Consider the following 27,139-nt stretch of genomic DNA (forward strand, 5'->3'; position numbering starts at 1 on the left):
ACTTTCTCAAATCCTAGTAGGCGGGAACTGCGTGGCAGTAACCTCTCCGACCGCCACTACCACTCCGACCACCACTACCACTCTGATCACCACTACCACTCCGACCACCACTACCACTCCGACCACTACCACCACTCCGACCACCACTACCACTCCGACCACCATTACTGCCGTCTCCACTCTGGCCACTACTACCACAGTAAGTAAAGAATAGCTTCATCTTTTATACACGCTAACCCATCTCCGACTGTTACGTCCACGGTAACCAACCCTGCCAGCACGACAACCGTTACCATAACACAGGTTTCCACCATAACCGTTACTCAAACCGTTGCGACTTCTACCACCAGTGTTACGTCAACTACCACAAAGATATCTACCATTTCTGCATCCACGACTGCGAAAGCGACGGCATGCCCAAAGTCGAGACGCGCCTTAGAAGAAAGAGCAAATCACACTTCTACCAAGACCAAGACTGTTGTAACGACTTGCGCTGGTCATACGTCTACCCACGTCCATGGTACACCAACTACGAAAACGGCGAAAGCTACCTGGTGGTCCACTAAGACAGTTTGGCACACACGGACGGGAACCACAACTCACACCTCGACCAAGACGCCCGCCTGCACGGCCAAGGCTAAGAGGGACTACCAGAGACTTTTTGAGTAACGTCGGATCGTTTCTTTCGGATGGAGAATTTTGGGTGGTGAAGGAAATAGGACGTTGTCCAGATTCCAGAGTGCTATGTGTTCAAAATATCGTAGATTCCTGGTTTTTTGTTAGTCTCGTATGATAATGTCTTCTTATAGGTGTACTGTATGAACTGGTGTTGCACCAAATGATCTCCTTTTTGAACCCTTCTACGTAAGTCGTGACCACTCTTCCCGCGACCAGCTTTTGAGATGGAACAGCAAGAAGTTGATGACTAGATCAGATTAGCACAGCAACTAAACCGCGTGTTCTCAGGCGGCGGAAGCTTGCCTCTGATGGCTGAGATGAGGTGGATGTCAAAGAGAATGTATTGCTCAGTTCGCGTCCCAAGTAGGAGCTTCATATTCGCGTTCAGAACATCCAGCATAGAGTTTGGGTGCACGGACGCATTATGACGTACGACGTGGATGACACGTGCATGTCTTGATGAGGCAGGTCGTTAATACTGCCTAAACAAATTGTTGGAGCTCAATGGCTGATCGACGAGAGATGGTGGAGGTACATAAGCAGAAATATTTCAGTAGCTAAGCTGGCCAAGTTCCATGCTCTCACATTTACTTAAACCAGCCTCCGTGAAGAACACCATATCAATTACCAGACGAAATCTTACCATGTCATCTGGCGGCAAGCGTATCGTATTCACTGGCGGCAGTGGCAAGGCTGGACGCCATGTCATCCCAGAACTGCTGAAGAAAGGCCACAAGGTATTACCGACTATTGAATACATGAGACATCCACTAACGACATCTTGTCCAGATCCTCAATCTTGATCTCGTCGACTTCCCAGACCCCAAGGCTGGCGTCTTCACTCTCAAAGCCGACCTGACCGAATCTGGACAAGTCTTCAATGCTCTGACAACCCACTATAACTTCGAAGGCTACGAGCATGGCCACTCCGAAGCACCACCGGACGTCGTCATCCATTTCGCGGCATTCGCCCGCAACATGATTGTCCCAGACAATGAGACTTTCAAGGCAAATGTGACGAGCACATATAATGTTATTGAAGCAGCGGCGAAGCTTGGAGTGAAGAAGATCGTCATTGCTAGTTCCGAGACGACATATGGTGTATGCTTTAGCGAAGGTGTGACTGACTACCATACCTTCCCGCTCGAGGAGGACTACGATGTCGATCCGATGGACTCCTACGCACTGTCAAAACTGTGTGGTGAACGCACAGCGCGCACCTTCGCTCGCCGCTTCGGAATCGACATCTACGTCCTGCGCGTCGGCAATGTGATTGAACCGCATGAGTACGAGCGCGACTTCCCACAGCATGTGGGCAAGCCCGAGACCAGACGCCGCAATGCTTGGTCATACATCGATGCTCGGGATCTCGGACAGATCTGCGATCGTTGCATTGATAAGAGCGGCCTCGGCTTCCAGATTTTCAATGCCACAAACGACACTATCACGACGACGATCCCGACGAAGGAGTTCTTGCAGAAGTATGAGCCGAACACGAAGATCACACGAGAGATGGGCGAGTGGGAGGCACCGTTGAGCAATAAGAAGATCCGTGATGTGCTTGGCTTCAAGGAGGAGCACAACTGGAGACAGTACTACAAGCCGTGAAGTGGCTACGACAGCGGACCGACCATGGAATGTACATCATATAACAATGCTCCGATATGTGCAGCCGAAGACATGATCAACTGTTCAACGCATCCATCACCTTCTGGTTCGCCGGATTCTCATTACTGTTGAAGCCCGGCCTTGTATTCACTTTCTCGTTCAAACCCCAAGCAGTACTACTCCCATCATGCACCGTCGTCCGCCGCAAGTCGCGGACATACTTACCTTCGTAGCTTCCGCCAGCCGCACGATGCAAGACAGCAGTATTGTCCCAAATAATCAGATCTCCTTCGTTCTTCCATTCCACGCTAACCATGTTCTCAGGTCTGGTGGCCCAGCCCGTCAGGCTCCAGGTGAGCTGCCAGCTTTCCAGTTCAGAGAGTCCTTCAATGTGGTGGAGGTGTGCGCCGATGTAGAGATTCATTCTTCCGCTTGTTTCGTGCTTTTGGGCGATGTGGTGGCGATGCATCGCGAAGTCCTCCGGATGCAGGTCTTTGAAGAAATCCGGTGATCCGCGCTTGCGACTGGAATGAAGCGAATGGCACCCAACATATCTGCCATCGATCAATTTCTGCTTCATAGCGTCTGGCAGGGTATCGAAAGCAGCCCTGGAATCCGCAAACTCAGTATTACCACCATGACCAGGCGGCGGCAACTTCTGGGCTCGAAGTAGCGAGTATGATGCTCTTCGAGGATTAAACGAGCTATCGACGTGGAAGAAACCATTACCTTTGCCGTAGTGAGCTCGTGGACTGCCTGGATCCAGAATCTGGCCTTTGTCGTCAACATTACCGGCGTCGAAGAGTTCGTAGTGTGCGCATCGAGCTTTGCGTCCGCCAGTCAAGTAAGGACGGATGTCGTCGAGATCGCCAAAACGGCGGGAGAAGTCAACGTGGGAGGTGTCTTCCAGACCGGCGTTGCGGATGACCAAGAAGCCGTACTGTTATCGAGGTCAGTAAGTGAGACACGTCTAGGCGAGATTATTGCATTAAAGGATACTTTCGACATGAGGTCAAGAATGGTAGTAAAGTCTTCATCGCTGATCGTGGCTAGGTTGAGGTCTTCGATCTCTGCGCCAAAAGTTTGATGCAGTTCTTTGACCTGCCATCTGGTAGTGTTCGAAGAGCTTGTCTGTAGTATGCCAGGCATTGAGAAATCTATGTATACTCCAGTCTTATATGACTGGGATAAAAGTCTTGCTAGGCACTGATGGAGGGCAGATGTGATGTAAGAGCTACGGGAGCCTTTAAGGTCAACGTACGGCATCGCATATTACTTCGATCTTATAGACGTTTCCATCCCTCGCTTCATTTTACCCGAGTGCTGATCTGCCGCGTGTGGAGGGATCGTGGAGAGAGAGCTGGAGACAACATTTGCGGGGCGAGGTCCATGACCTCCTTCGGCACTTGTGTTTGCATGTCTTGTCAGCGACCCAGGATGCCGTCTTGCCGGCCGCAACACTAGTATCCACACAAAGGGCTCGGTGTAGTGTAGATAGCAGAAGACATGGACACAATCTCCACGATATCCAGAACGTCAAAGCATATATATCGTGTACCTTGAAAAGAAGTCTGTAGGATAACCTCTGGCCTACCTGACTTCACAACATACCAGCATGACTGTCATAGTAGTCGGTGCAGGTCCTGTTGGCTTACTCGCCACCCTTCGCCTTGCACAAGCGGGCATCGATGTAACATGTCTGGAAGCACTGGACGCCGTCAATGACTCGCCGCGAGCAATGGCATATCATCCTGTCGCCACGCGAGAGCTCGATCGCGCAGGCGTGCTGACAGACATTCGAAAACGAGGAGGCAGCTCGGGATCTGGAATCTGCTGGCGACAGACGAAGACAGGCGAAGTCATTGCTAAGCTGGAAAGGGGTGCGAATAAGGATTTCCCTTACGAGAACCTCGTGATTGGGCAGCATGAGCTGGCGGCCATTATCATCGAGCATTTGCAACGCTGCGACAACGCTGAACTCCTGTTTGGCCGAAAAGTGACTGCTTTGGACCAGACAAGCGGCAGTGAGGTCAGATTGACAGTGACCAATACCAAGACCAACCAAGAAGAAGAACATTGTGCATCGTATCTTGTGGCAGCTGACGGCGGCCGGTCTACTGTTCGGCATCTGCTCAATATCTCCTTTGAAGGTTTCACTTACTCGGAACAACTCGTCTCGACGAATGTCTATTATCCTTTCGATGACTACGGCTGGATGGACGGCAACTTCTGTATCGATCCCGAACACTGGGCACTGATAGCTCGCATTAACGACAAGGGCCTGTGGCGTGTATCGTATGGGGAGTTAGATGGCCTGACGGTTGAGCAAATCATGCAGAGGCAGCCGTGGAAGTTCGCACAGCTCTTTCCTGGACCGAAGCCACCGCAGTATAAGCTTGACCAAGCTTCACCCTATAGACTCAATCAACGATGCGCAGATAGGTTCAAGGAAGGACGAGTGATGCTGGTAGGCGATGCCGCACATCTTTGTAATCCTTTCGGCGGTCTCGGCCTGACAGGTGGTATCCTCGACGCAGCCGCCGCGGCAGATGCTCTGATCGGCATTCATGAAGGCAAAACCAGTGATGCTATCCTCGAGAAGTATGCGGAAGTCCGGAAAGAGATCTTCGAGGAGACAGTGAACCCGCAAAGCCAGAGTAACAAGCAGCGCATGCACGACGGGGATCCAGGCACGATCGGCGAGAGAGACCCATTACTCAAGACCCTGAGGAATGCCTCGGCGGACCAGAAGCAGCAGATCCGGGCGCATGCCACGCTAGCGGTGGATATGGACGAGTTCTTCGATGGCATAGATAGTAGAGCGGATGCTTTGTCGATATCTGCCCCATAGTCTAAGCTTCATTGGCAGGTGCTCCAAACAGATGAGATCAGACCAGCAGACCAACCTGCCCGATGCCCTAGCGCCGTGGGGGCTTCCTACCAACCGATAAGTCCCGACTTTTGTTTTTTTGAGGCCTCCATGGTGAACGCGAGCTCTCGGTAGGCTTATCAGCAATGGTACAGCCAGAGTCCATCAACCAATGCGACTCTGATGTCACGTGATGGAGATGTCATTGGTGACAGAATTTCTCAATCACCCCCTCCAGCACCATGATGCGTCCACAACGTAGGGCATGTGCGTACGCAAGAGAAAGAGCACGCTTCACAGATCATCGTCAAAATTCAAGATAGAAAAGAAAACGCTGTGGAAGGAGTTATGGGCCAAAGAGGACGATTTCTGAGGATTTTTGGAAAAGGAGGTGCCAAGACGGGGACGACCTCTAGCGCTATGTGTATCGCCGCCAGTAGTGGTGAGAGGAGCTAAGGACCTCCTTCGTACGAGGCAGTAGATATTCCTGGAAGATCCTAAAGTGTTATTACACCACCGCTATATGCACTATATACATGCCAGCACTACATTACACCACCTACACTCCATCAAGCTAGAGCCTCCGGCTCTAGCTCGCTGACAGATGTTCGACCGCCTGCAGATTCATATTAGCATTACTTTGTGGCATTCACACACGACTCGACGCCTACTTACCTTGTTGATATCGTAGTCATACATCTCCAGCGCATTCAGCGCTTGCGTCCGCGGGTATCCCATGCCAGTCAGTTGCTTCAGGAAAGGATCGTCATGCTCGGTACCGGGCGTAAGCGCACGACCAATTTCTGCAGCTTTGTCCTTAGGTTTCGCACTTAGGGTGGGTAGCGAGGTGGGTGCTGGCGTAGACGTTACGACAGAAGCCGCACCTGTACCGTTAGTAGAAGGACCTGTACTCCATGGGTCTTCTGCTGGAGCCACGCTGGTCGAAGCACCAGGTAACGACGTGTCGATGTTCTTGTTGTCGTCCAGTCCAGAGAAGATAGCGTCCCAGTCATGCTGCACGTTCTGCGGAGTGTTCTGGATACTGCTTGTCTGACCAAGACCATTTGTAGAGCTGTGCGCCACACCATCGAACGGCCCAGCACCACTGCCACTAGTGCTCTGGAAGCCAGAGTACCCATCAGCTCGTGGTGTCTGCTGGGATGAAGTCATAGTGTTCGTCATGCTTGCGGCCGGCGAGTCGAAAGCAGGGTTGAACTCATCCACACTACCTCTTGTGTTGCCACCGAAGCCACCGAAGTCAAAGTCAGAGCCGGGTTTGTCTTCTTTAGCCTCGGCGAGATCATCGAAGTCATCGAAATCATCGAATGCATTTCGTGGTGCCTGATGAGTTGTGGCGAGTCCGGCATCAGTGACACTGCTCATGGGACGACTACTCGCATCGACAAAGACATCGGTGCTCGATGGTGTCTGTGGGATGGTGCTAGGGTAAAGACTGCTGGAACCTGTAGCAGACCGCTCTGGCGCTGCGTAGTCTGCATAAGCAGGTCGTGAGTTCTCCTTTTCGTGTGCGACGGCAGGCATGATCTGGTCGGAGGCCGGAGGTGGACTAGTTGGGTCCTCTCTGGAAGGCAGAAGTCCACCGAATTCTCGAGGAAACGAGCCAGACCCAGCTCTCTCACCTGGACCGCCATGAGCAGGCTCATCACTCTGCTCATAGGTCGGCGGAGAAGCCTGTGCTCCTGGTGTTGGTAGGACACTAGCAGCAGACTTTAAAGACTGGATCACAGGCCTTGGCTCAGAAACATCAGTCACAGTAGTGGCGGGAGGATCCAGCACACCAGGCTCACGAGTCACTGTCGGTGATAGCTCGGCGGCTCCATGTCCGGGAGGTGGCGACGATAGTGCAGCACCAGAGAAGCTCTCGTTGAAACCTCTGTGCGCAGCTTGTGGGCCGTCTTCATCATCACTGCTCTCTTCATCCTCGGGCTCGAAATTCTGGATGGGTGGGAATTCGCTTGGGCGCCCGGCTGGAGGGCCTGCCACGGAGGTTCCACCTACGGCATGTTCACTCGGCGCAAAAGGATCATGATGCTGACCGGGTCCTTCACGGCTCTTCTCACCTCCACCAAATCCCGCAAAGGCGTCGTCAAAGTCGTGCTGGCTAGGACCCTGCTGCGCAGTTGCTGGCATGACTTGTTCTCTTGGCGCGTTATGAGCTTCTTCAGCAACTTCACTTTCATCTGGGAATGCCCCTGGTAAATGTTCGGCCTGCTGCATTGCACTCTCGGTCGCATTGAATTGCGGCTCCGCCGGCTCGAGCTCTCTGGGTGTCTCGAAACCACCCGCTCGGCTAGCTGGTGGCATGACGCGGGTCGAACTTGCTTCGCTTGCAGCCTTTGGCCGATCAGGCAGACCTACGACGGGCAATTGTGAAGGAGTGAATTGCCTGTTCTCTGGCGGTGGAGGGGGGATGCTGTCCAAGCCAGCGATCGGGCTGTCCTTCGCCTGCTCACTCAATGGTGGAGTTGCAGAAGGTGTAGGCTCGCCACGAGATGAGACTGACTGCACACTGCCAGTCATGTTCGCGGCTGCGGGCTCGCTGACCAAGTTCGAAGCGGGTATACTGCGACCAACGAAGCTGGTGGCAGGTGGTGTCCCAGTCCTGCTTGCTGCTTGACCGCTAGGCGAGAAAGCTGCGGATGGCCCGAAGAGCGCGTCGAAAGCACTGGGCGTTGGTCCGCCTCCACTTGGGGAGGCCACAGCAGGTGGGCTCACCAGTCCTTCACTTGCCTTGCGGAAGAACGGGTTCGTCGAGCTCAACGTGCTGGAAGCAGAAGGACTCTTGACGTTCTCGCCACCAGGTAGACGATCCTTGACAGTCTCGTAAGCACCGAATGCTGCAGCGCCTGCAGCGCCCACCCCAGCAGCACCGAATGCTGCATCCTGACCATGATGTGTCTCGGGTTCCTGCGGTGCATTCCTTGCTGCCTCCTTTTGCTCAGCAGCTTCTCGTTCCAGATCTCCTCTCTCACTCTGCAGTCGATCGCGCTCACCTTCATTGGTGGTCATTTGCTTCTTGTTAATGCTCACCAATCCCTTCTGCTGCCTCGCGTCCAGCTTCATCTTCTCGATTTCCGGCTTCAGCCGTGCCACCTCGGCGTTGAGCTCACCGATGCGCTGCTTCAGACTCGCATTTTCGCTCTGATCGGCCTGGAGCTGTTGCGACACCGTGTTATGTTGTGTCTGCAGGTCCTGGTACGTACCTTCCAGCATGGCGATCTCTTGTCCGAGCTTCTTCGTGCTATCTCGGCTAGCCATAAGCTGAGTCTCAAGCTCCTTTACAGTGCGGACTTCAGTCTCGTATTGAGCTCGGAACTGCTGCAGCCGAAGCTCGAGATCCCGTTTTTGGTTTTGTGTCGCAGTCAGGTCGGCTTGGGTAGTTGTCTTCTTGGTCTGTGTAGTCTCCATCTGCGATCTTAGGTTGCCGATCTGACTGCTCATGTTCGCCAGCTCTGTCGTGTCGTTGCTGATCTTGCTGGACTCCTCAGCATGAGTATCATTGTCACCCAGTAGATCGTCCTCTGCAGCGGTCGTAGTGTGGAGCTGGGATGGTTGCGCGGGCTGCTGTGGTTGAAAACCTCGCTGGCTAGATGAGACAGAGCCTCCCGTATGCTGCTGCGTCAGGCTTGCGCCAAATGCAGAAGTTGGTGTGAAAGGCTTGAACATAGAGTTGGCTTGTGGAGGTTGAGGCTGGAAGTGTTGCTGCGGACTGCTTGGACTGCTTGGCACACTTCCTCCGAAAGGATCGCGTGAAGTTGAGGCTCCAGTACCTTGTGACTGTAATGCTGGTTGAGCTTGAAATGCTGCAGCCTGCAGTGGCTGCGTCTGCTGAGGAGGTGATGGCTCGTCAAGGCCGAACAGATCGTCTGCAGCAGACTTCGGCATGGTAGTATTGTTCGCATTGTCAAAGGCTGGTGCGGTAGATTGCGCTTGTTGTGTTTGTTGCCTCATGCTCGGCGGCACCAGTGCCGGAGGTAGAAATGCTGGCAAAGGAGGCGGGTTGGGCGCACGCTGCTGCTTGATCAAGTACATCGCTACCGCGAACTCATCCTTGTTCAGCTGCCCTTCGCTGTTGATGTCGGCAAGATCCCATATTGTAGCGAGCGTATCTTCAGGTAGTCGACTGTCGGAGAAGAATGAAACAGCTTGCTCGCCAGTGAGTATGCCGCGTCCAGCTTTGTCTATATTATTGAAGAATTGATCGTACTTGGCCTTTTCTTGTCCCGCGACGAGCCATGGGGCGCCAGTAGCTTGCGCGGATACTGTTGGCGGAGTGCTAAAAGCTACAGGAGATCGAGCGAGCGGACTTTGGGTCCTCGGGGGCACACCAGCAGGACCACCCGTGAACTGTCTAGGCACTCCTCCAGACGCAAAGCTACCACGGTTGGCTGGTGGTGCAGGGCCTCGTCTCGCTGCCGCATCGTAGAGGCCAGCCGGAAGCGTGTTTGGCAGAGCCGTCATAGCCCTAGTCTTCATGCTCGTAAGCAAATGCATCGCGACGATGAACTCCGTCTGGTCCAGAGCACCTCTCTGCTGCCGATCTGATAGATTCCAGATCTTGCCAAGAGCCTCGTTTGGCAAGCCAGCTCGCTCGAAGATCGTCTTTGCCGCACCGCCATCAAGCACTCCGTTTTGTGCTCCTGCGCGATCGAATAAGCTGGAGTATTGCTGCACCTTCTGGGCATCGAGCAATGGCACTCTGGTTGGTCCTTGGCCGGACAGCTGCGGTTGCAGAGCATTGGCAGGAAACCCGCCAGATGTTGGACTAGCCGGTCCTGCAGCAGGGCCGACGCCTGGTATTTGTAACCCTTCGAACTTCGGTATCGGGCCTGACTTAAATGCCATTTCTGTACTCGGCTCCTTTCCTGCCTGGTAATGTCCGATCAACCTCAGCACCATGCAAAAGCCAGGCTTGGTGAGCAAGCCACGGTTCTCCGTGTCCGCGATCTGCCATATCGCTCCGAGCACATCCGGACTGACTTTGGTACGTTCGAAGAATGCCACTGCGCGCTCTCCCGTGACCACCCCTAGCGAATCGCTGTCGGCTTGTGCGAAGAGGAAGGAGAAAGCACGCTTTTCCTGGTCGGTGAGGTTGAGGATCGCATGATCTAGTAATCTATCAGCACCCGAGCGGCGCCTACATCATACAGACATCCACATCATACTCTGATCGTCCGCTGACATGGTGCCTAAGACTGCATGCAGCTGTGCCTTTGGATCCTGCTTCTTCTCTCCAGGCTCAGTCGTGGACCTTCTCCGGTCCTCGATTACCGCGATTTCGTCGTGTGTATTGTACAGGGTCAGATGGTGAGGTATGCTAACGCATGTACTGATGGAAGTGGCCGGCCAATCTCAATGTCCTTGGACTTCGCGTGGTTTGGGAGCTTGGACCTTGCGCATGACGAATGAATCGCGCTAGCTAGCCGTTTCGGTGAAATGAGACACCTTTCGACTTTGCCCTTCTCTTCGCACCAACTAGTACACAGCGATGACTTTGTGAGCTCGTGAGTTATTGTGCTGCGTGGTCCAACGGGATGGGTGCGGCAGTCTCCAAGAAATCATATTCATAACTAGCCTGCACGCGACCGTCAAGGACCTACTCGAGCGATCACTCTGGGTTGTTCTAAGCATACGAGCACGATGACACAAGGCATTAATTATCTCGACTTCGCGCAAGCTTTTCGAGCCAGTAGTGTTGATGGATTTCCAACGCAGACGCAGCTCTCAACACGACTTATATCATCGAAGCACGTGAAAGGCGACGCAGGTTACAGCATCGCTGTGGAAGGACGACCGACCAAGCCTTGCCCTCGCCCACGTCAAGCTGGCCACAATGGACCACCTGTCTCGATCATGAGCTTCGTCGTCTCATCAAGCTTTTATACCCGCAAGGCACCAACCGTGGCTTCTAGAGATCCTTGCGGGTGCTAGGCAGTAATGCAACGTAGCACGCACCGTGATACTCATTCTTGAATCACAACTAGTGTCCCATGAGAGCAACCTCTGCACGACCTGAGGACCCCTCTATAACGAATGGAATTTGTATATTGGGCGTAGCTGCATTGCAATGCTTCGTGGCATCCCGTTCCAAGTCGGACGACCACCCAACCTCTCTCCCGTGTGGAGAGAAGATCGTCTACGGCATGTAGTAATGAAGGGTCCGATCCTAATGGCTCATGTTGCCGGCTACCAGGCACTCAACGGCTCAGCAGCTTGCATTCATGAATGAAATGTACGTTTGCCAATGCATCACAGTCTCTTGCCGTACAGCAGCTGGAAATCTATGTTGTGACGATCTTCTATGTACAGTTCATCAAGACCTGCCTAGCCTCATGTAGAGCGTATGCTTATGTTAGACCGAAAGATTAGTAGCAGATTGTCCATCGTCCTGACGAAGACTGTCATGAGTCGTGTTGGACGCTCTCAATCTCTTTCATAACTGTCAGCTGACCTCTGCTATTCTTTTCAACATGAGGCGGACAGTATTCGTGCGGCTTGCATGCCATAACTAGAAAGCAGGCCTCGCTTACACACGTACAGACACTGCTGTAGGGAAATCGAAACATCGCAGTCGTAATGGCAGGGGAAGCTCTTGTCGCCGAGTTTTGTACGACCGTACCACCGGGACCGAGCTTCCTACAGGGTCGCGATTCGATGCTTCGCCCTAGAATTAGGCGATGGATCCAGAAGAGGGTTGACTGCGGGTCGCAGGTCTAGCTGCGGCTACGCGACCGCGAATGCGCTTACTCAGTCGGCATTATATATGGAATCGTGGACCCCAGAACAATGCACGGCAACCTGTTCCCATCTACTACGGGGACCAAGACGGCGCTGAGCGACGCTCATACCTCTCTCTCCCTTAGTCCGTGGTTGCCACGGCTGTACTACTGACTGCTTCTTCTGGACACTGGTGACTTGAGCTGATCTATACTAAAGCGACCTTCCAGACACTCATTGCCTGTGTTGGTAAAGCTGCTTGATTCCACCTAGGCGTCAAGATGTCGCTCGCTGCTGCCGCTGCCGCCCTGCTGGGTGTTGCCAGTCACGTTCTTTACTTCCGACATGGCGAGCACCATATGCTCTTTATGCGATATGCCCAGATCTTTATCGGCACCGTCATCCTCTCGGTCCTTGCACTTACCAGGCTGGCAAACGAGACGATCTCGACCGCGGTTGCGACCACTGGACTGCTCACAAGCTCGTACGTACTAGGACTTCTGGTCAGCCTCTTTACGTACAGACTGTTCCTCAATCCATCCTCCAAGTTCCCTGGACCATGGCAGATGAAGCTCAGTAGCTTGTACTTCATGTTCACCACCGACATCTACTCATGCTATACGAAGATGGATGCACTCCACCAGAAGTACGGTCCTTTCGTTCGCATCGGATCCAACGACATCTCCATCATTGATCCAAATGTCATGGACGTAGCGTTCGGCCAACATGCAAAGGCGTCGAAGGCGGAGTGGTATGATGGGCCAAAGCCACTTGATAGCCTACACACTGTCCGTGATAGAGCAATGCACGATCGACGTCGCCGAATATGGGCTCCTGGCTTCAGTGATAAGGCACTTCGTGGCTACGAAGAGAAGGTGCAAGTTTTCAATGACAAGCTCGTACAGAGAGTGCGAGAACACCTCGGTGGCCCTACGAACATGACCAAATGGTTCAATCTCTACTCTTTCGATGTCATGGGTCAGCTCTCTTTTGGCAAGAATTATGGCATGCTGGACAGTGGTGAGCGTCATTGGGCACTAGACCTCCTCGTGGAGGGCATGAGTGCCTCACCACCTAAACCACCGGTCTGGTTCTTTCGGCTAATGCTGGCTATTCCGGGACTTGCAGCAGGTTATCACAAGTTCGTGGCGTTCTGCAAAAGCGAATTAAAATCTCGAGTCGATGACAAGCATGATGATAAGGACGTGACAGGCTGGCTTCTGCGCGACCATGAGGGCAGGCCGCATCCGGAGGAGAACGATGAGCTGCAAGCTGATGTGAGATTGATCATTGTTGCTGGGTCGGATACTACATCTGCGTGTTTGACATTTCTCTTCGTAAGTGCGATAGGCTGAACCCACCTCGGAGACCTTCATGGATACAAACTGACGCCTCTTGCAGTACCATCTTGCACAGCACCCAGAGGAAGTCCAGAAGATCCGCGATGAACTTCGGCGGCTTACCCGTGGTGAGTGGTCCGATGTCGATATCAAGAACGCTCAACATCTCAACGGCGCAATCAACGAATCGCTGCGGATGCATCCACCGGTTCCTTCTGGCCTTGAACGAGTTACGAACAAAGAGGGCATGCAAGTTGGTGACACCTATGTGCCTCCCGGAGTCCACTTCTGGGTACCAATGTATTCGATGGGTCGCCGTAAGTCCCGCCAACCATCATCCGAAGGACGATTTCTAACAAAGATGCAGAGGAAAGGGTGTACGAGAGATCTCTCGACTTCGTGCCCGAGCGATGGTACTCGAAGCCCGAGATGGTCAAATATAAGGATGCCTTCGCGCCGTTTTCGATGGGACCATACAACTGTATCGGCAAGAACTGTGAGTGTATGCAATACTGGAAGACTCGCTACGCCTTACTGATGTCTCGCAATAGTGGCTTATGTCGAGATGCGCACACTGACAGCACAGCTGGTGCTGAACTTCGACGTCAAGCTTGCGCCTGGTGAAGATGGTACGAGGCTGCTCACCAAGACAAAGGACCATTTCACGGTCAGTCCTGGACAACTCGATTTGGTATTTTCTCCTGCAAGCTCGTAGTAGAATCATATGAGCCACTTTAGTATGGTAGCAGGGGATGTTGTATACATCTTGCAGGTGCTATGTAGTCATATTTGCACTTCCTACCCTGGATCCTAGTGCTCTATGTTAGTCGCGAAGCTCATACCTGTGAAGACTTGAGAAGTGGTGCTTGGTGCCAGGATTTTCTGGCCCCATCGAAGTGATTGGTGAGAGCGAAGTTGGCACTGCCACGCCTCCACCTTGATCTATCACTGCGACTGGTGAGGCCGTCTTCAGCACATCAAAAGACATACGCCTCTTGCGAAGGGCTGTTGACAGTGTAGTTCCCAACAGAAGTGCTACTAACATCTTTCATTCTCGTACTTTGCTGCTGTCTAGAGAGTGTGGTCTGCATCGGACAGCGGGAGCAATGTCGTCGGACCAAAGAGACTCTACCTTGAACGAGGAGCCACCACAATATACCGCCCCACCTGTCGAGGCCAAAGACGAGATCGAAAAGCCAAAGCCAATTCCTATCTTGCTATCTCTGAACAGCCGAAAAGGCGGCAAGAAAACGCACGGAGATGGCAGGACATATATGTCGTACTCACTTGACGACAAGTCGCTAGTACGAATCATTCACGAGCCCATCATAGTAAACCTGGACTGTACTTTCGACGAGCTGAAGACGCAGGTGCAGAAACGCATGCGACACCACTTCGCCAAGGACAAAGCCAGCGACGACAGCGTATGGCATTTCGCGACTCTGAGCGTCATGATCCATAGCAAACGGGCCACGCTTTCAGATGATAGTTCGTGGGATGCTGCGAAGGGGTTGTTGAAGGAGGATAGCGAGATGAGATATGACTTTGTGCTGGATCCTGAGTATAAGGTCCTCACCAAGACTGAAAGTCCGGCAGCTACGGCCGGAACCAAGAAGAAAAAGGATGGGCGTTGTGTCGTACAGTGATCTCTATTTAAAAGTATTCAGTGGTTTTGCGATATCAGTGTACCAGTGGCCCGGCGGGGAGAATATGTGAATGGTCATGAAATCCGTTCGAGTGTTCAGCAGCAAACACGGTGATCATGTGTGGACTCGTCAATCATGTGTTCTCTCGAATGTCTCATGTTATCGTTGTACCTTATGGTGCTCGTGGTTGCCGGTGTCGTACTTGACTGCCTCCCTCACGTGAACATTCATCAGAGCAGCAAGAACGAATGACCTTGGCGATCACTTCGTGTTGCTGTGATCAACCAGCCTCCCTTCGTCACTCGTCCCTGCAGGAGATCGTCAGGGCAAAGGTCAAGCGCGGAGAGAGCTGCCGCCGAGTTCTGCCAACAGATATCGGATTCATCTTCGTTTTTCTTTTGCTTCTATCGAGATAACGTCAACTCGATCCAAATTTGATCTAGTGAGAAGCCTGATGGCGACCCAGACTTGCCATCTCCTCCGACTTCCGATAGAACTTCGGCTCCAGATCTACGGCTACGCGCTGCAAGACAACACGAGACTCACCATCGGAAGTGCCGAACTCGTTGGATCTCACCCAGACATTGTCCATCGTCTATACGGGAGCAACAGATCCCCATATCCTGGTCTACCAGTGCATCACGAGCCAGTGACCGAAGCCGGCTTTAATCCTTCACTCTTGTCGACTACGAATCCGGCCGTGATTCCTCTTACCTCTGGAACACATCTACCACATGGCGGTTATGGCCATTGCTTTACCGCTCACACGGCACTACCGCTTGTGAACAAGCGGATAAATGCTGAGCTGAGACGGTACATCAAATGCGTAACCAAGCGGACCACTAGCTTGTTCATCTCTTATCCACATGGTCTACATGTCCTCCGCACATTGACGCCACACCTGTTGCGACAGACGCGGAGCATACACATTGCTGGCAACTACGTGAGTCGAACGTTCTGCCCGGCCAGAGCAGCATGCATGGGACCTCGTGGGCGGCTGCCCGAGCTGGACGTAAAGTACAACGCCAACGTCTTACCACAATCCGCGGAGCAATTGAACGACTTGATCCAGTCATGCTTTGGTCCCAAACCCAAGCATCCTGTCACCAAACTCGAGCTTCGCATATTCTACCCTGGAGACGACAGCTATAGCACTGTCTGGGGAGACGACAACTCACCGATCGTGGTAGCACTACGTAATATCCACTGCGCACAGGTTGGGATCGAAGTGTGGCGAGGGCGCGACTCTGGTACTGGCGTCTATCTCACTGCTCGAGCCCCGCAGGCTGGCGACAAGAGACGGACTGTGAGCACGGTGTGGCGGAGACTAGAGGAAGGTCGACGAGGTGAGCCGAAGTGCGGGAGCTGGATTGTCGATCCGAATTGGCCTGCATGGGAGGATGATCTTGCGGCCAGTGATCTGGCCGACGCTACAGTCGTGGACTATCCGGTCAATTGACTTGACTCGTCAGAACTTCGGCGGAGCGAACGACGTGTGCGTCAAGTGGCCTGTCGGTACTACTTCTCCATCATCCCCTGGACTTCATCTATCCACGAAGTCGACGTTAGTACACCAGCGGGATGGGAGACTTCTACTGGTTGGCATCATTTGGTTTGGTTTTGAGACTTCTTTTGTGGTCACATATACTGCTCGCAGACATGTGGCGTAGCTTTGATGTGCGCCAGCTCCTCGTCACGACGTGTGACCTGATCGCAAGTCTTCGCGTGGTAGCAAGACTTTTTGTTGCCATGGTCTGTGTTAGATGAAGATATGTGGTTGATCAATCACGGAGCTCTGGACAGCTGGGTTTCACCATAACATTCGATTCTCAGCTAATATACATAATATTCTCAGAACCATTGAAGAAGCCTCCAGCATCAGTAGATCATGACGTCCTTCGGTATCTCTCGTATCATACAGTCAATCACTATTCCTGTTTTCGTAAAGTCGTTCCCGTCGTCTCTGTCCTCGGAAGTCGTCCCGTCCCAATTCTCATCCTCACTATCAACGACGCTCCTTCTCGTATGTCCTCACATACACCTTCTCGCCACTTCGACTCGACCGGGATTCCCTGTCTTCATACCGCCTCTCATCGCTATATGACTTGCTGCTCCACGAGCTTCCAGAGCCAGAGCCGCTGTGATCGGAGCGATGATGCCTGTGCTTGCGATGTCGTTCTCGAGGCACTTCTTCGATCTTGGTGTCGTATGTTCGAAACATGTTGCCGTGCCCTCGTCGGTCGCGATCCAAGGGCAGAAATGGGATCAACGATAGTGCGAGGAAGGGGTTCAAGGCCGAGAAACCAGAGACGCCTGGTCGCTGTTCAGATCGTTGTTCTTTGCGACTAGGCATTTTCTGTGGGGCGGCGTTTGATCGATGGGTTTTGTATCAGTTGCGATGGGAGCATAGGTGTTTCATGATCCCTTTGATCTTGAAAAAGCTGGCCAAGCCTTATATACGGCTGCCTACGAATGAGGTCTCAGTCATAGTGTGGTAACACAGTCGCTGATCAATGCCGTAAGCGTCATCCTGTTGTAAAGCTCCACCGAGCTACATCATTGGTCAACCTTGTCCAGCAGGGGTAAGACAGGAATGAGCTGAGGCAGCCACGTTGCAGACTGTAGCAACCGTGTGACAGACAGGTCCAGAAGCATAGTAAACACTTGTTTGACGAAGCTCACCTCGCGAATAGGGCTGAGGCTGAGCATGTGTAGAGCTGCGATACTGTATGCACGAAGGTCGTGTTTGCAGGGCAGAGATCGGCAAAAGCCTGTTCTGGCGGCTACCGCAACGTGAAGTCTCTGCGAGGTGTGTTGCAAGGTGATATGATTCAAATTATTCTTTGTTGGATGCGTGTCAGGTTGTGGCGATTTCGTGCGCCACGTCGTGCGTCTCGTAGAGCCGCGCGCCAACTTCGAAACCAGCGATAAGGCTGTTTGCGGTTCAAGTAAGGATGCATCACGGAAGGAACACAATCACTTGTAGAGGATGAGAGAGCATTGACAAATCTAAACGTTGAAACAGCTTCATACTATTCTCAAAACTACTACAGCCGCCAAAATTACCACAACCCAAGCACTAGCGAGAACAAGGCTTGACTCCATGGCCTGTTGTCCTCCTGTGCTACACTTCCTCTCTACGTCTAATGGACCGTGGTCCGTTTGCAATGTATCGTATCCGTAAGGATCTGATGTCAGGTGATACCTTAGAAGGCAGCAGCGAGGCCAAGGAAGCCAGCAGCCAGGCCGCCGTAGATCAACTTTCCCGTCTCGATGGCAGCCATGGCGCCAGCGGCAGAGGAAGCCGAGCCAGAAGCAGCGCCTGCAACGCCGGTGGTGCTTGAGACAACAACGACTACGAAGGTAGGTCAGTATAGCTCGTAATTTGTTCATGATAAATGATAGGACATACCTGAGGTAGCCTGCTCGGGGGTCTCAGAGGTAGTGCGGGTAGTGGTGAATGTTCGGGCGGGGCCGGATGCGCTGGTGACATCAGTGCCGTTAATGGTGTTAGTCACGTAGACGTCGGCCGATGTGTAGACGAATGTCTGGACGACGGCGGTGGTGACGGTTTGACTGAAGTTAGGATTTAGCAACAGTCTAGGTGCAAAGCTGGAAGTGGATCAACGTACAGGGACTTGGGGAGGGAGGTGGTCATGACATTGGTGTCGATGACGGTGGAGACAATGAGAGCAGTGTTGAACTCAGTGTTGACGTTGGTGACCAGACTTATGCGAGGGTTGGTGGTTGTAGCGGTGTTGGAGCCAGTGACAGTCTGTGTGGAAGTGGCGACGGTGTTGGTGTCGGTGCTCGCGGCTCCCGAGGAGGTCGAGAGTACGGAGGTGTTCTCGTTCTGAGTGTTGGAGGTGTCTTGGGCGACAGCATAGCCAGCCGCGGCCGCGACAAGGCAGATAGACTTGGTGAAAAGCATCTTGACGGTTGATGTGTGGATGTTGAGCGATTGACGAATTAGGTAAATGAAGATTATGTGATGTAGCGAGTGCCTATGGTGAGTATGATGGAGGAAAGGATGAAGATTGCAGCCTGGGATGACAAGATATATACACCTTCAGCACTCTTTGGTTCTTTCACCCATGGCAAAGTCAAAGGGCAGGCTCTGCTCGGTCCACAAACCTACCTATCTCACCCGATACAAGGCTGGTCTTGTATCGCCGAAAACGTGGGCGCGTCCAGTTACCGTGACCACTCAGAGCATTGCTCGCCATTTCCCATGATCAGGCCGAGAAGTGTATATAGATGTTGATCGTCATCATGCGCAAATGTCTCCTGGTTGGAGATGTGATAGGGCCGTAGGGACCGAACGAGACTTTCGTAAAGGAGTTCTGACTTTTGATATCCTTGGCGTGACTGTAAGCCGCGGCGAGACTAGCATACAATCCTTCAGAAGGATGCTTGGCAAGATGCCTTCGTCTCGAGCATATCTCGGCAGCTCGACTCGATGTTGAGGCTCTTGAGACCGTTGTTAGATGCAGAAGTGATCGGTATTAGTCGTTGGGACTTGGGTATGTGAATCGAGCATCTACGTAACATGGCAGTACCTGCCATTCGGCGTACACTGTGAGCCCTGTTATCAAGTACTTTAGAGGAGGTGTGGGGATTATTCGCCACGAGTATCCTGCATTACTGTAGGCTATGATGTTGCCAAGAGATGGAGCGCATGGCACGCCCGTGCAGCATCCGCTACCTCCGTTCCTCTCCTTCTGGAAACATAAAAATGTGTATTATGGAGGAGGTAATGCACTTACGTCTCGACCGTCCGGTGCCTTGCACAGCGATACTTGGCGCTGGTCTGTCTGTAGCGTAGACAGCGTTCTGGAAGCATGCGTCGGACTCCAGTCACAATCATAGCGTAGATTGCTTAGGTCTTAACGGCAGGGGTCTTTCACAATGTTTAGTGCCCTGTGGTGACTGTTTGCTAAAGGGACATATCGCGGAAACTGAGGTGGCGTGCTTCACTCCCAGGTCCCGGTCTATTATTGCTGGGCATTCTGGTCGCTCGCAGTACGCTCCAAACCCATGTTTATGCTGGATGACCTTTGGGTATTAGCGGGCGGCAAGGTGCACCATTGAACATCGCTGTAGCAGGAGAGGTAGTCCGGGAAGAGCAAGCGCAAGTGCGTTATGCCCCGCTGTAATCTTCCTCGTAGTCCGGTCGCGTGCTGTAAGATCTCTTATTCATACTTAAAGTGCAATCCGTAGCGACGTGATGTTGTGTGCTGTCATGAGGCTGAAGTTTGGTCAACGTCCGACGATGATCCGGCTCCAATGCCGGCTGGGACGCCCCGGCTCCGCCAGCGATCACCTTCCGCGGACAGCCTCCGCCAAGTCTTTCTGCTCCGCGGCGTGTCTGAAGATCAATGTCTTTGTCATATGTGAAGAAATCTCTCGCAGGGGATAGTGGACAGTCGCAGTAGAATCGAGCCTCGAGCCACAAGCTGGTTTGCAGCTTGCGTCATTCTCAAGATTATGGATGGGACACGCTCCAGAAAAGTCCTTTGTGGCGATACACTTTGCTCTTTGTGAGTACTTTCCAGAGTCATAAGGTTAATGACCCACAGTTAGGGTACCGGTATAGGGAGGAGGAGCAGGAGTCCGGAGGCAGCGGCACGGAGCTCCAGAAAACTAGCGCCGGCTTGGTCCGCATTCGACTTCCGAAAACTACCATCCAAACGTTTTCTATTGCCTGCTAATCGTCGTGATGGCTTCGAGGTACGTGCTATGGCCCTTCTGGTATAGCGATCAAGAGCATTGACAAGACCGACGGTAGGTTTCAGCGCGACTCGCGCAATGCTCTTTTCTCTTCCTATGACGCCCAGACTCGATCTCGGCCTTCCTCTGCTGCTCCAGGGTCTGCTCCTCGGCCTACTTCGCGCAACCAGCCATACTCTACAAGTCATGCCAACAACAGTTCTCCATACTCACCAGGGGGTTATGGCGATGATTCAGGGCAGCTGAACGCTCAATCTTCTTCGGGTCCGGGCTTCAGTGCATATCCAGGCAGCAATGGTGATGTAGCGGGTAGGAGGAGCGGCGACGGCGGTTTCAGACCGGCTACACCGAACAAGAAGGGCCAATATAGCGATGCTGTCATTGACGAGCTAGAGAGCCAGAATGACGATCAGGTCGGCGAGATGAGCAAGAAGGTGCGGATGTTGAAGGATGTGAGTACTGATCACGCCGTTATGCTAGCGAGCCACATACTGATTGCATCTCCATAGCTTACAGTAGCAATCGGCGACGAGATACGAGACAGCACAGCATTTGCGGAGAAGATGAATGATGGCTTTGAGAGTACACGAAACCGATTACGAGGGACGATGAACAGAATGTTACGCATGGCTGAGCGCACGGGTGTGGGCTGGAGAATATGGCTCGGCTTTTTCGTTTTTATCTTTGTGTTGTTCGCATACGTGTGGCTCTTCTAGGCATGGAGCTTTGTCGCGCGTTCGGCGAGGAGTCTGGTGCATGCACATATCTGGCCTGTCTGAGTTGCTATGCATTTGGTCTCGAGCCACATATTGCAATGCGAGCAGGAACAGCGGTAGTCGTCTGCAGGACGTCCCACATCCTTCACGCTTTCACGCTCCAAAAGATCATGGACGCACGCATACCTAAGGTGTGTATAGCTGGTGGAATCGATGTTGGAGGCCACAATGCAAACCCGGACCAGGTCACAGACCGTAGACTCTATAATGAGCTTGGAATTTGGTCGATTTTGTCGATTGCAGTGACAGTCACTTTCACTCCAATTACAGATGGCCAGACCGGAATCGCGTGGGCCTACCTTGAGAACGTTCGCTAAGTTGTCTCGAGTCGCTTGATGAGAAGGGAAAGACTTGAGCCAGTAAGATGAGCTTTGAGCTATTCGCGACCCTAAGAATATTTTGGGCATTGACACCTGGAACAGCGCTGTGGGCCTAGTAGAGCGTCTCCTGTTCCGTAGCAGAGATCCGAGAGCGAACTGCTCAAGACACAATCCAAAACTTTCATGATTAGCCCATGTGCAGCCATATCATTTAATGAAAGTTGCTTGGTGAGGATGTAGGTCAGCCTGGCGTTCTCTGATTGGCCCCCGAAGCCTCGCTCTCGACCGCTGCACGAATTCACGCTAGTGAAGCACGCCTTATCGCCTTCAAGCACGAATGAGTCTAAAAGTGCCACCTTCACCTATCGGAACAAGCACATTCGCGGACCTGGCCGCATCACATAGGCTGCCATCCAAGCCGAGTCAAGACGACACATGGTTGGACGCATGCCATGCCCAGCGCTGCCAAAGAACAAGCTGCTCAGCAAATCTTGCGTCTGGAACATCCAATCTGGCCTCACGTCTCTCGTCGCCTATGCTTTTTATGCTGAATGTAGGGTCCTTGCGGTAGAGGGTGCGGGTAGAGCCTCAAGCTCTTACCTCGAGCATACGGTGGCTGACTGTAGGTGGTCTCACTGGGGCACGCACGGCCGCTCCGGTTTCTAGAACGTGGTAGCTTTGCAACATACCCTGGATGCCATGTTGTGGCTAGCTCATGCGGTGCGGTATGGCTGGCCACCATCTCGCGTATAAGTGGAGGTTTGGGTACGTTGATACTGGGCACGCGCTTCTCTTGACTTCACTTCCCGATCTTCCACCCTCACTCATTCGCCTTCCACCCTGCTCGACCCAGAGTGCTGTACAGCACAGTTTGGTGATCTCACTCCCGGCAACCTCTACCTCGAACATTACCGGCCAACAAGCTCAGTAATGGCCCACTTGTACGACGACGAGAAGAAGATCGGCTATGTGGCCTCCGACGAAGTCAATGCACCTCAGCATGATGGCATGAGCATTGATACCATAAGTGCTCTTGTGGCAGAAGGTGTGAACAACCAAATAGGCTATGCGTGATAAGATATCCCAAGCTGACTTCTCCATCTCCAGACCACGGACATGAAATCCAATTGCGAACAATGTCGTGGCAAAAGGCCGCCTGGCTCCTCGCGGGTGACCAGGTATGTCTCGCTATTATGGCTCAGACATGGTCCCTCAGTGTCCTAGGCTGGGTCCCTGGCATTATCACCATGGTTCTCGCCGGCATCCTCTTCTGGATCACGTCAATGACCATGTGGCGATTCATCATGAAGTATCCCCAGATCAAGGACATTTGCGACTTTGGCTACTACGCCTTTGGAAGGAGCAGGCTCGCGTACGAGTTCACTGGATTCATGCTTCTTGCGAACAATATCATGCTCATCGGCTTTCACGTCCTCACTGGCGCCAAGGTCCTCAATACTCTGACCGACCACTCCTTGTGCACGGTGACCTTTTCTGTCATTGTGTCCATCATGGGTGTGATTATGTCCTTGCCGCGAACGCTGAAGCACGTCAGCTTCATGTCAATGTTCTCCGCTTCCGCCATGGGTCTTGCTATTTTGCTTTTCCTCGTCTTCAGTGGGATTGAGGCACATCCCGGCTTAGGCTACAGTGGCGAGTGGACCGCCTCCGACCCTGTCAGGACATATGCCTTCCCACTGGCCGGCACAGACTTCGTCGCTGCCATGGGCGCAGTACTCAACATCAGCTTCCTTTGGGTGCCTCAAATTCTGTTCCCAACATTCATCTCCGAAATGGAGAAGCCGCAAGACTTCCCGAAGGCTCTAGCCGTCTTGGCTGGTATCTCTGGCTTCTTGTTCATCGTGCCGCCAGCCATTGGCTTCCATTATCTCGGTCAATACTCCACTGCACCAGCCTTTGGCAGTCTTGGGACGGACGTCTATAAGAAGGCATCGTTCGGGTTCGTCATTGTTCCAACCCTAGTCATTGGTGTGATCTACGCCAATGTCAGTGCCAAGTTCATCTACTTCCGCATCATGGGCAACTCACGACATGCTCACAGCAATACCGTTATCGGCTGGGGTGTGTGGGCTGCCGTTATGGCAGTCATCTGGGTCATTGCCTTCATCTTCGCCGAGGTCATCCCGTCTATGGGTGACTTTTTGTCGCTTCTCGGTGCCGCTTTTGACAGCTTCTTCGGGTACATATTCTTTGCCGTGGCATACTACTTCCTTTACCAGGGCAAGTTTTTCGCGGGCATCGGCAGGAGTATTATGACCGTTATCCATATCTTCGTCATGGTAAGAATGATACCACTACAAGCGTTGAGGCACCTGCTAACCTTGATTGTAGATCGTTGGCCTATTCCTCCTTGGCCCTGGTCTTTACGCCGCAGTCAAGGCTATCATGGTCGATTACTCCGGCAGCACAAGGCCGGCATTCACTTGCAAGAATTTGTCTATCTAGACCTTGACGCTTGGACTAGGAAGCACGCTCTGCTCAAGATCGTGCGATGGAGGCCGTTCCACGATTGTGTGTTTGAGGTACCCGTAATGCTTTAGCTCATCTCTCGATGATCCATGCTACGAATACGCTATGTATATAGCAATATGACCCATTTCTGTCAAGTCTCATTATACACCCGCAGTAACGCGTGCTCGATGCATGCGCCATGCCATGGCACCGTGGATCTTGAGACAGACATGTCCTGGCAGCAGAAGCATGTCAACAAAACGCATCGTCCGCTGTCTATGATCACAGGATCCAAATATTTGAGCAGCCACAATATATTAATCGCCTGGCTTCTCTCGCTTGGTGGATCTGCTTCGTACGGCATGACTTCACTAGATCCCGCGTCTAAGAGTGAGCCGCGCGATGGTAAGAAGCATCTCGCCGTGATATGCAAGACACGTGTAATCTCCCGAGTGCAAACATGTTTGCTACACCTATTTGAGCCATTCAGCTACGCGAAGACCGTTCCCCTCAATCAGCACAGTCTACGCATCTCCACCCTGCCACTCGCTGCTCAAGATCAAGGCAAGCCAGATGGAAGTCACCACGAGCGCAGTGAGGATTGTCACAGACGATGGTCCTCCTCATAGTGGTGACAGGCTCACCACACGCGCACACTCGTCGACGCTTGATAGGCTTCTCGTCGTCCCGGATCCTGGCCGAAGGACCACCGTTGGATGTTGCGATCCCTCGTGCCACGGCTGTGTCGTCGTCGTCGTCTACATCAGCCATGATAGTATCATCGTCCAGGTCACCAGATCCATTGCGCACATCAGCTCTAGCAGCGTCGTACAGAGCACCTGAGCTCTTCTTCGTTGCGCAAGACGAGTGCAAAGTGCCAACACCGCTCTGAATAATGTCCTTGTCAGCTCCGCCGCCACTCCATCTATGAGGCTTCTTTTTTGCGCTGCCTTGAGACGCCGAGGCAAATCTTCCGTTCGAGCGCGCTTGACCATTGCCAGGTAGAGACTCATCCCGCTTCGGCGTACCATTCGAATGGTCGGCCTCGGCCTTTGCAGATCCACGTGTCGACATGATGCCCAGACAATACTTCACAGCATCCGAGTCCAGCAGACCATGATCACGCAGATGAATAAGCTTCGCCTGGAGCTCGTCGAGCCACCCACCACTGTGGTGCGCATCACGATACTTGCGCACGAAGCGAACGGAAGTGTCTCTGATCGAGGCTCTCCCAATGGGTTGCTCGATATCCAGATGCTTGTTGAACGCCTTGTGAAACGCTCGGGCTTCGAAAGATAGGCCAGCATCAAGCAAGTCGCGTCGCTGACTGTGTAGTAGTCTGTTGTCATCGCCATCAGCCTCACCATGCCGTAATGTCTCGCCTGCTTTTATCGGCAGTTTCGAGCTGCTGTGGTAGAAAGTAACGTCCATGATGTCCGGCACGACACTATGCCGCGGTTGAGACACCGGTAGATTTGGTACGTCCTCGACCGCCAGTACCTGTCTGAGCCGAGGAGGCACTGTGTGTATGACCTCCTCGGGCCTCGTTGCCCCCTGGCGCGCAAATCGGCCTTTGCGCCTGCTCTGCTCGCTGACGCGCTGGCCGCCACCGATCCACCTTTCGTCACCAGCAGCAAATGCTTTCAGGTCGAACGGTCGTGAAGGAGCAATCCACGAGTAGCCCTCGTGTGTGTTTTCCTGTGCCCGGGCGTCCGCGTCAACACCTTTCTCCTTATCGCTGATGTTCACACAAACAATCTCAGCGCCGTCATCTGATTCGAGACGCTCGCCGAGCTGCCAATCAAGATATCCATGGAAGCAGCGGTAGTGGAACAGTAACCTCTCAAACGAGCTCGCGGGTGGTTGCCGTGCCGTCTTACGACTGTTCGATCGTTGCCGGTCATCTCCCGATGCGCTTGTGCACAGTATACAGTCCAGTGATTGGACATTGGTGATATTTGTCTCGATGCCCACCTGTCTCTGATATCGTACGGTGATGCCTTTCGTCCTCCCCGCGCCAACTTCAAGATCATCCGACGAGCTTGGTGTGGGTAATTGCTGGCTGGGCGAATTCATCATTCTGTTGTGCCGAACCAGCTCTGACTCCCTCCGCTTGTTCCAGCCCATTGATACTTCGAGCCCGTACTTGAGATCCAGACTCTTATGTCCAAACGCGCGCTTGAGTGGCAAAAGTCGACCACTTGACGGACAGTTTGGCAACTTGTCCCACGTAGCTCTCACAATGCCTTCATTTGCAGGTCTCCCATTGAAGTGATCTGCGTGGCATGACTCGACCACGCTCAAAAATTGAGCCGAGTGAGCGGATTCAGCAAAGTGTAGACTGATCTCCAGTGAGTAGCTGTTGATGACTGTTCGCTTCCATCGCCGTTGTCCGTTGGTACCGCATGCTTCAGCCTGGAAGATATTGCCGAGCTTTATATGGAAAGCCTTCGCCAGCCGGACGTCAAGGGTCTGATCGCCGTCACTGCCGACTCGTCTCACAATGGTCGCCTCATGCTGCTCAACATGGATCACGCGTCCCTTAGTCGTCGTGCGCGTGTCAAGCACCGTCACATGAACCTCACACGGTAAGAGCAGCCCATCACCCGGGTCTGGCAGGAAATCGAGTGGTATATTTTGCCCAGATTGCCTGTCTGTTCGATTCGACATAGCCTTCGAGCTCAGTAGACGTAATCGAAGACCGTCTATTCTAAGATCGGGCTTCACTCCGCGCGTCAGATCGTCCAGCATCTCCTTAGTAGGGAAGTCCCATCCAGAGGTCCGCCACTCGTTTGCTGGCATGATGGCATGAGACAGTGGCGTCACGTTTCGTTTCAATAGCGCCTCATGCGCATCCAAGATTGTGTTCAAGTTCCGTCGTAGAAAGAATTGTGGCTGTTGTGTTCCAATTTGACGATATAAGCAGAAATTGCCAGTGGTCCTTTTGTGGCCAGTGTATTCA

The 27,139-nt window shown here is 52.9% G+C and overlaps 11 protein-coding genes across 11 annotated transcripts; 7 read left to right on the forward strand and 4 right to left on the reverse strand.

Moving 5' to 3' along the window:
- Positions 1 to 1,322: 1,322 nt before the first annotated feature.
- Positions 1,323 to 2,286, forward strand: LTS14_005865 (uncharacterized protein; the record flags this gene model as incomplete). Its single annotated transcript, XM_064838563.1, has 2 exons — positions 1,323 to 1,415; positions 1,468 to 2,286. 2 exons carry the CDS (start codon positions 1,323 to 1,325, stop codon positions 2,284 to 2,286), a joined length of 912 nt encoding a protein of 303 aa, XP_064694017.1.
- A 76-nt stretch (positions 2,287 to 2,362) lies between these two features.
- Positions 2,363 to 3,435, reverse strand: LTS14_005866 (uncharacterized protein; the record flags this gene model as incomplete). Its single annotated transcript, XM_064838564.1, has 2 exons — positions 2,363 to 3,226; positions 3,286 to 3,435. The coding sequence occupies 2 exons, from the start codon at positions 3,433 to 3,435 to the stop codon at positions 2,363 to 2,365; spliced, it is 1,014 nt and encodes a 337-aa protein (XP_064694018.1).
- A 466-nt stretch (positions 3,436 to 3,901) lies between these two features.
- LTS14_005867 (uncharacterized protein) lies at positions 3,902 to 5,137 on the forward strand (the record flags this gene model as incomplete). Its single annotated transcript, XM_064838565.1, has 1 exon — positions 3,902 to 5,137. The coding sequence occupies one exon, from the start codon at positions 3,902 to 3,904 to the stop codon at positions 5,135 to 5,137; it is 1,236 nt and encodes a 411-aa protein (XP_064694019.1).
- Positions 5,138 to 5,744: 607 nt separating this feature from the next.
- LTS14_005868 (uncharacterized protein) lies at positions 5,745 to 10,360 on the reverse strand (the record flags this gene model as incomplete). The annotated part of the gene is made up of 3 exons (XM_064838566.1): positions 5,745 to 5,771; positions 5,831 to 10,284; positions 10,342 to 10,360. 3 exons carry the CDS (start codon positions 10,358 to 10,360, stop codon positions 5,745 to 5,747), a joined length of 4,500 nt encoding a protein of 1,499 aa, XP_064694020.1.
- A 1,814-nt stretch (positions 10,361 to 12,174) lies between these two features.
- LTS14_005869 (uncharacterized protein) lies at positions 12,175 to 13,948 on the forward strand (the record flags this gene model as incomplete). Its single annotated transcript, XM_064838567.1, has 4 exons — positions 12,175 to 13,230; positions 13,295 to 13,550; positions 13,601 to 13,729; positions 13,785 to 13,948. 4 exons carry the CDS (start codon positions 12,175 to 12,177, stop codon positions 13,946 to 13,948), a joined length of 1,605 nt encoding a protein of 534 aa, XP_064694021.1.
- Positions 13,949 to 14,339: 391 nt separating this feature from the next.
- LTS14_005870 (uncharacterized protein) lies at positions 14,340 to 14,879 on the forward strand (the record flags this gene model as incomplete). The annotated part of the gene is made up of 1 exon (XM_064838568.1): positions 14,340 to 14,879. One exon carries the CDS (start codon positions 14,340 to 14,342, stop codon positions 14,877 to 14,879), a length of 540 nt encoding a protein of 179 aa, XP_064694022.1.
- Positions 14,880 to 15,333: 454 nt separating this feature from the next.
- On the forward strand, positions 15,334 to 16,338 carry LTS14_005871 (uncharacterized protein; the record flags this gene model as incomplete). The annotated part of the gene is made up of 1 exon (XM_064838569.1): positions 15,334 to 16,338. The coding sequence occupies one exon, from the start codon at positions 15,334 to 15,336 to the stop codon at positions 16,336 to 16,338; it is 1,005 nt and encodes a 334-aa protein (XP_064694023.1).
- Positions 16,339 to 18,085: 1,747 nt separating this feature from the next.
- LTS14_005872 (uncharacterized protein) lies at positions 18,086 to 18,810 on the reverse strand (the record flags this gene model as incomplete). Its single annotated transcript, XM_064838570.1, has 3 exons — positions 18,086 to 18,234; positions 18,292 to 18,455; positions 18,512 to 18,810. 3 exons carry the CDS (start codon positions 18,808 to 18,810, stop codon positions 18,086 to 18,088), a joined length of 612 nt encoding a protein of 203 aa, XP_064694024.1.
- Positions 18,811 to 20,598: 1,788 nt separating this feature from the next.
- On the forward strand, positions 20,599 to 21,325 carry BET1 (protein transport protein bet1; the record flags this gene model as incomplete). Its single annotated transcript, XM_064838571.1, has 3 exons — positions 20,599 to 20,609; positions 20,668 to 21,061; positions 21,119 to 21,325. 3 exons carry the CDS (start codon positions 20,599 to 20,601, stop codon positions 21,323 to 21,325), a joined length of 612 nt encoding a protein of 203 aa, XP_064694025.1.
- Positions 21,326 to 22,635: 1,310 nt separating this feature from the next.
- LTS14_005874 (uncharacterized protein) lies at positions 22,636 to 24,171 on the forward strand (the record flags this gene model as incomplete). The annotated part of the gene is made up of 3 exons (XM_064838572.1): positions 22,636 to 22,750; positions 22,813 to 24,005; positions 24,058 to 24,171. 3 exons carry the CDS (start codon positions 22,636 to 22,638, stop codon positions 24,169 to 24,171), a joined length of 1,422 nt encoding a protein of 473 aa, XP_064694026.1.
- Positions 24,172 to 24,701: 530 nt separating this feature from the next.
- LTS14_005875 (uncharacterized protein) lies at positions 24,702 to 26,979 on the reverse strand (the record flags this gene model as incomplete). Its single annotated transcript, XM_064838573.1, has 2 exons — positions 24,702 to 24,796; positions 24,822 to 26,979. The coding sequence occupies 2 exons, from the start codon at positions 26,977 to 26,979 to the stop codon at positions 24,702 to 24,704; spliced, it is 2,253 nt and encodes a 750-aa protein (XP_064694027.1).
- Positions 26,980 to 27,139: the final 160 nt, after the last annotated feature.

Source organism: Recurvomyces mirabilis (assembly GCF_035927965.1).
Source record: "Recurvomyces mirabilis strain CCFEE 5264 chromosome Unknown scaffold_14, whole genome shotgun sequence".
Classification (NCBI taxonomy): domain Eukaryota; kingdom Fungi; phylum Ascomycota; class Dothideomycetes; order Mycosphaerellales; family Teratosphaeriaceae; genus Recurvomyces; species Recurvomyces mirabilis.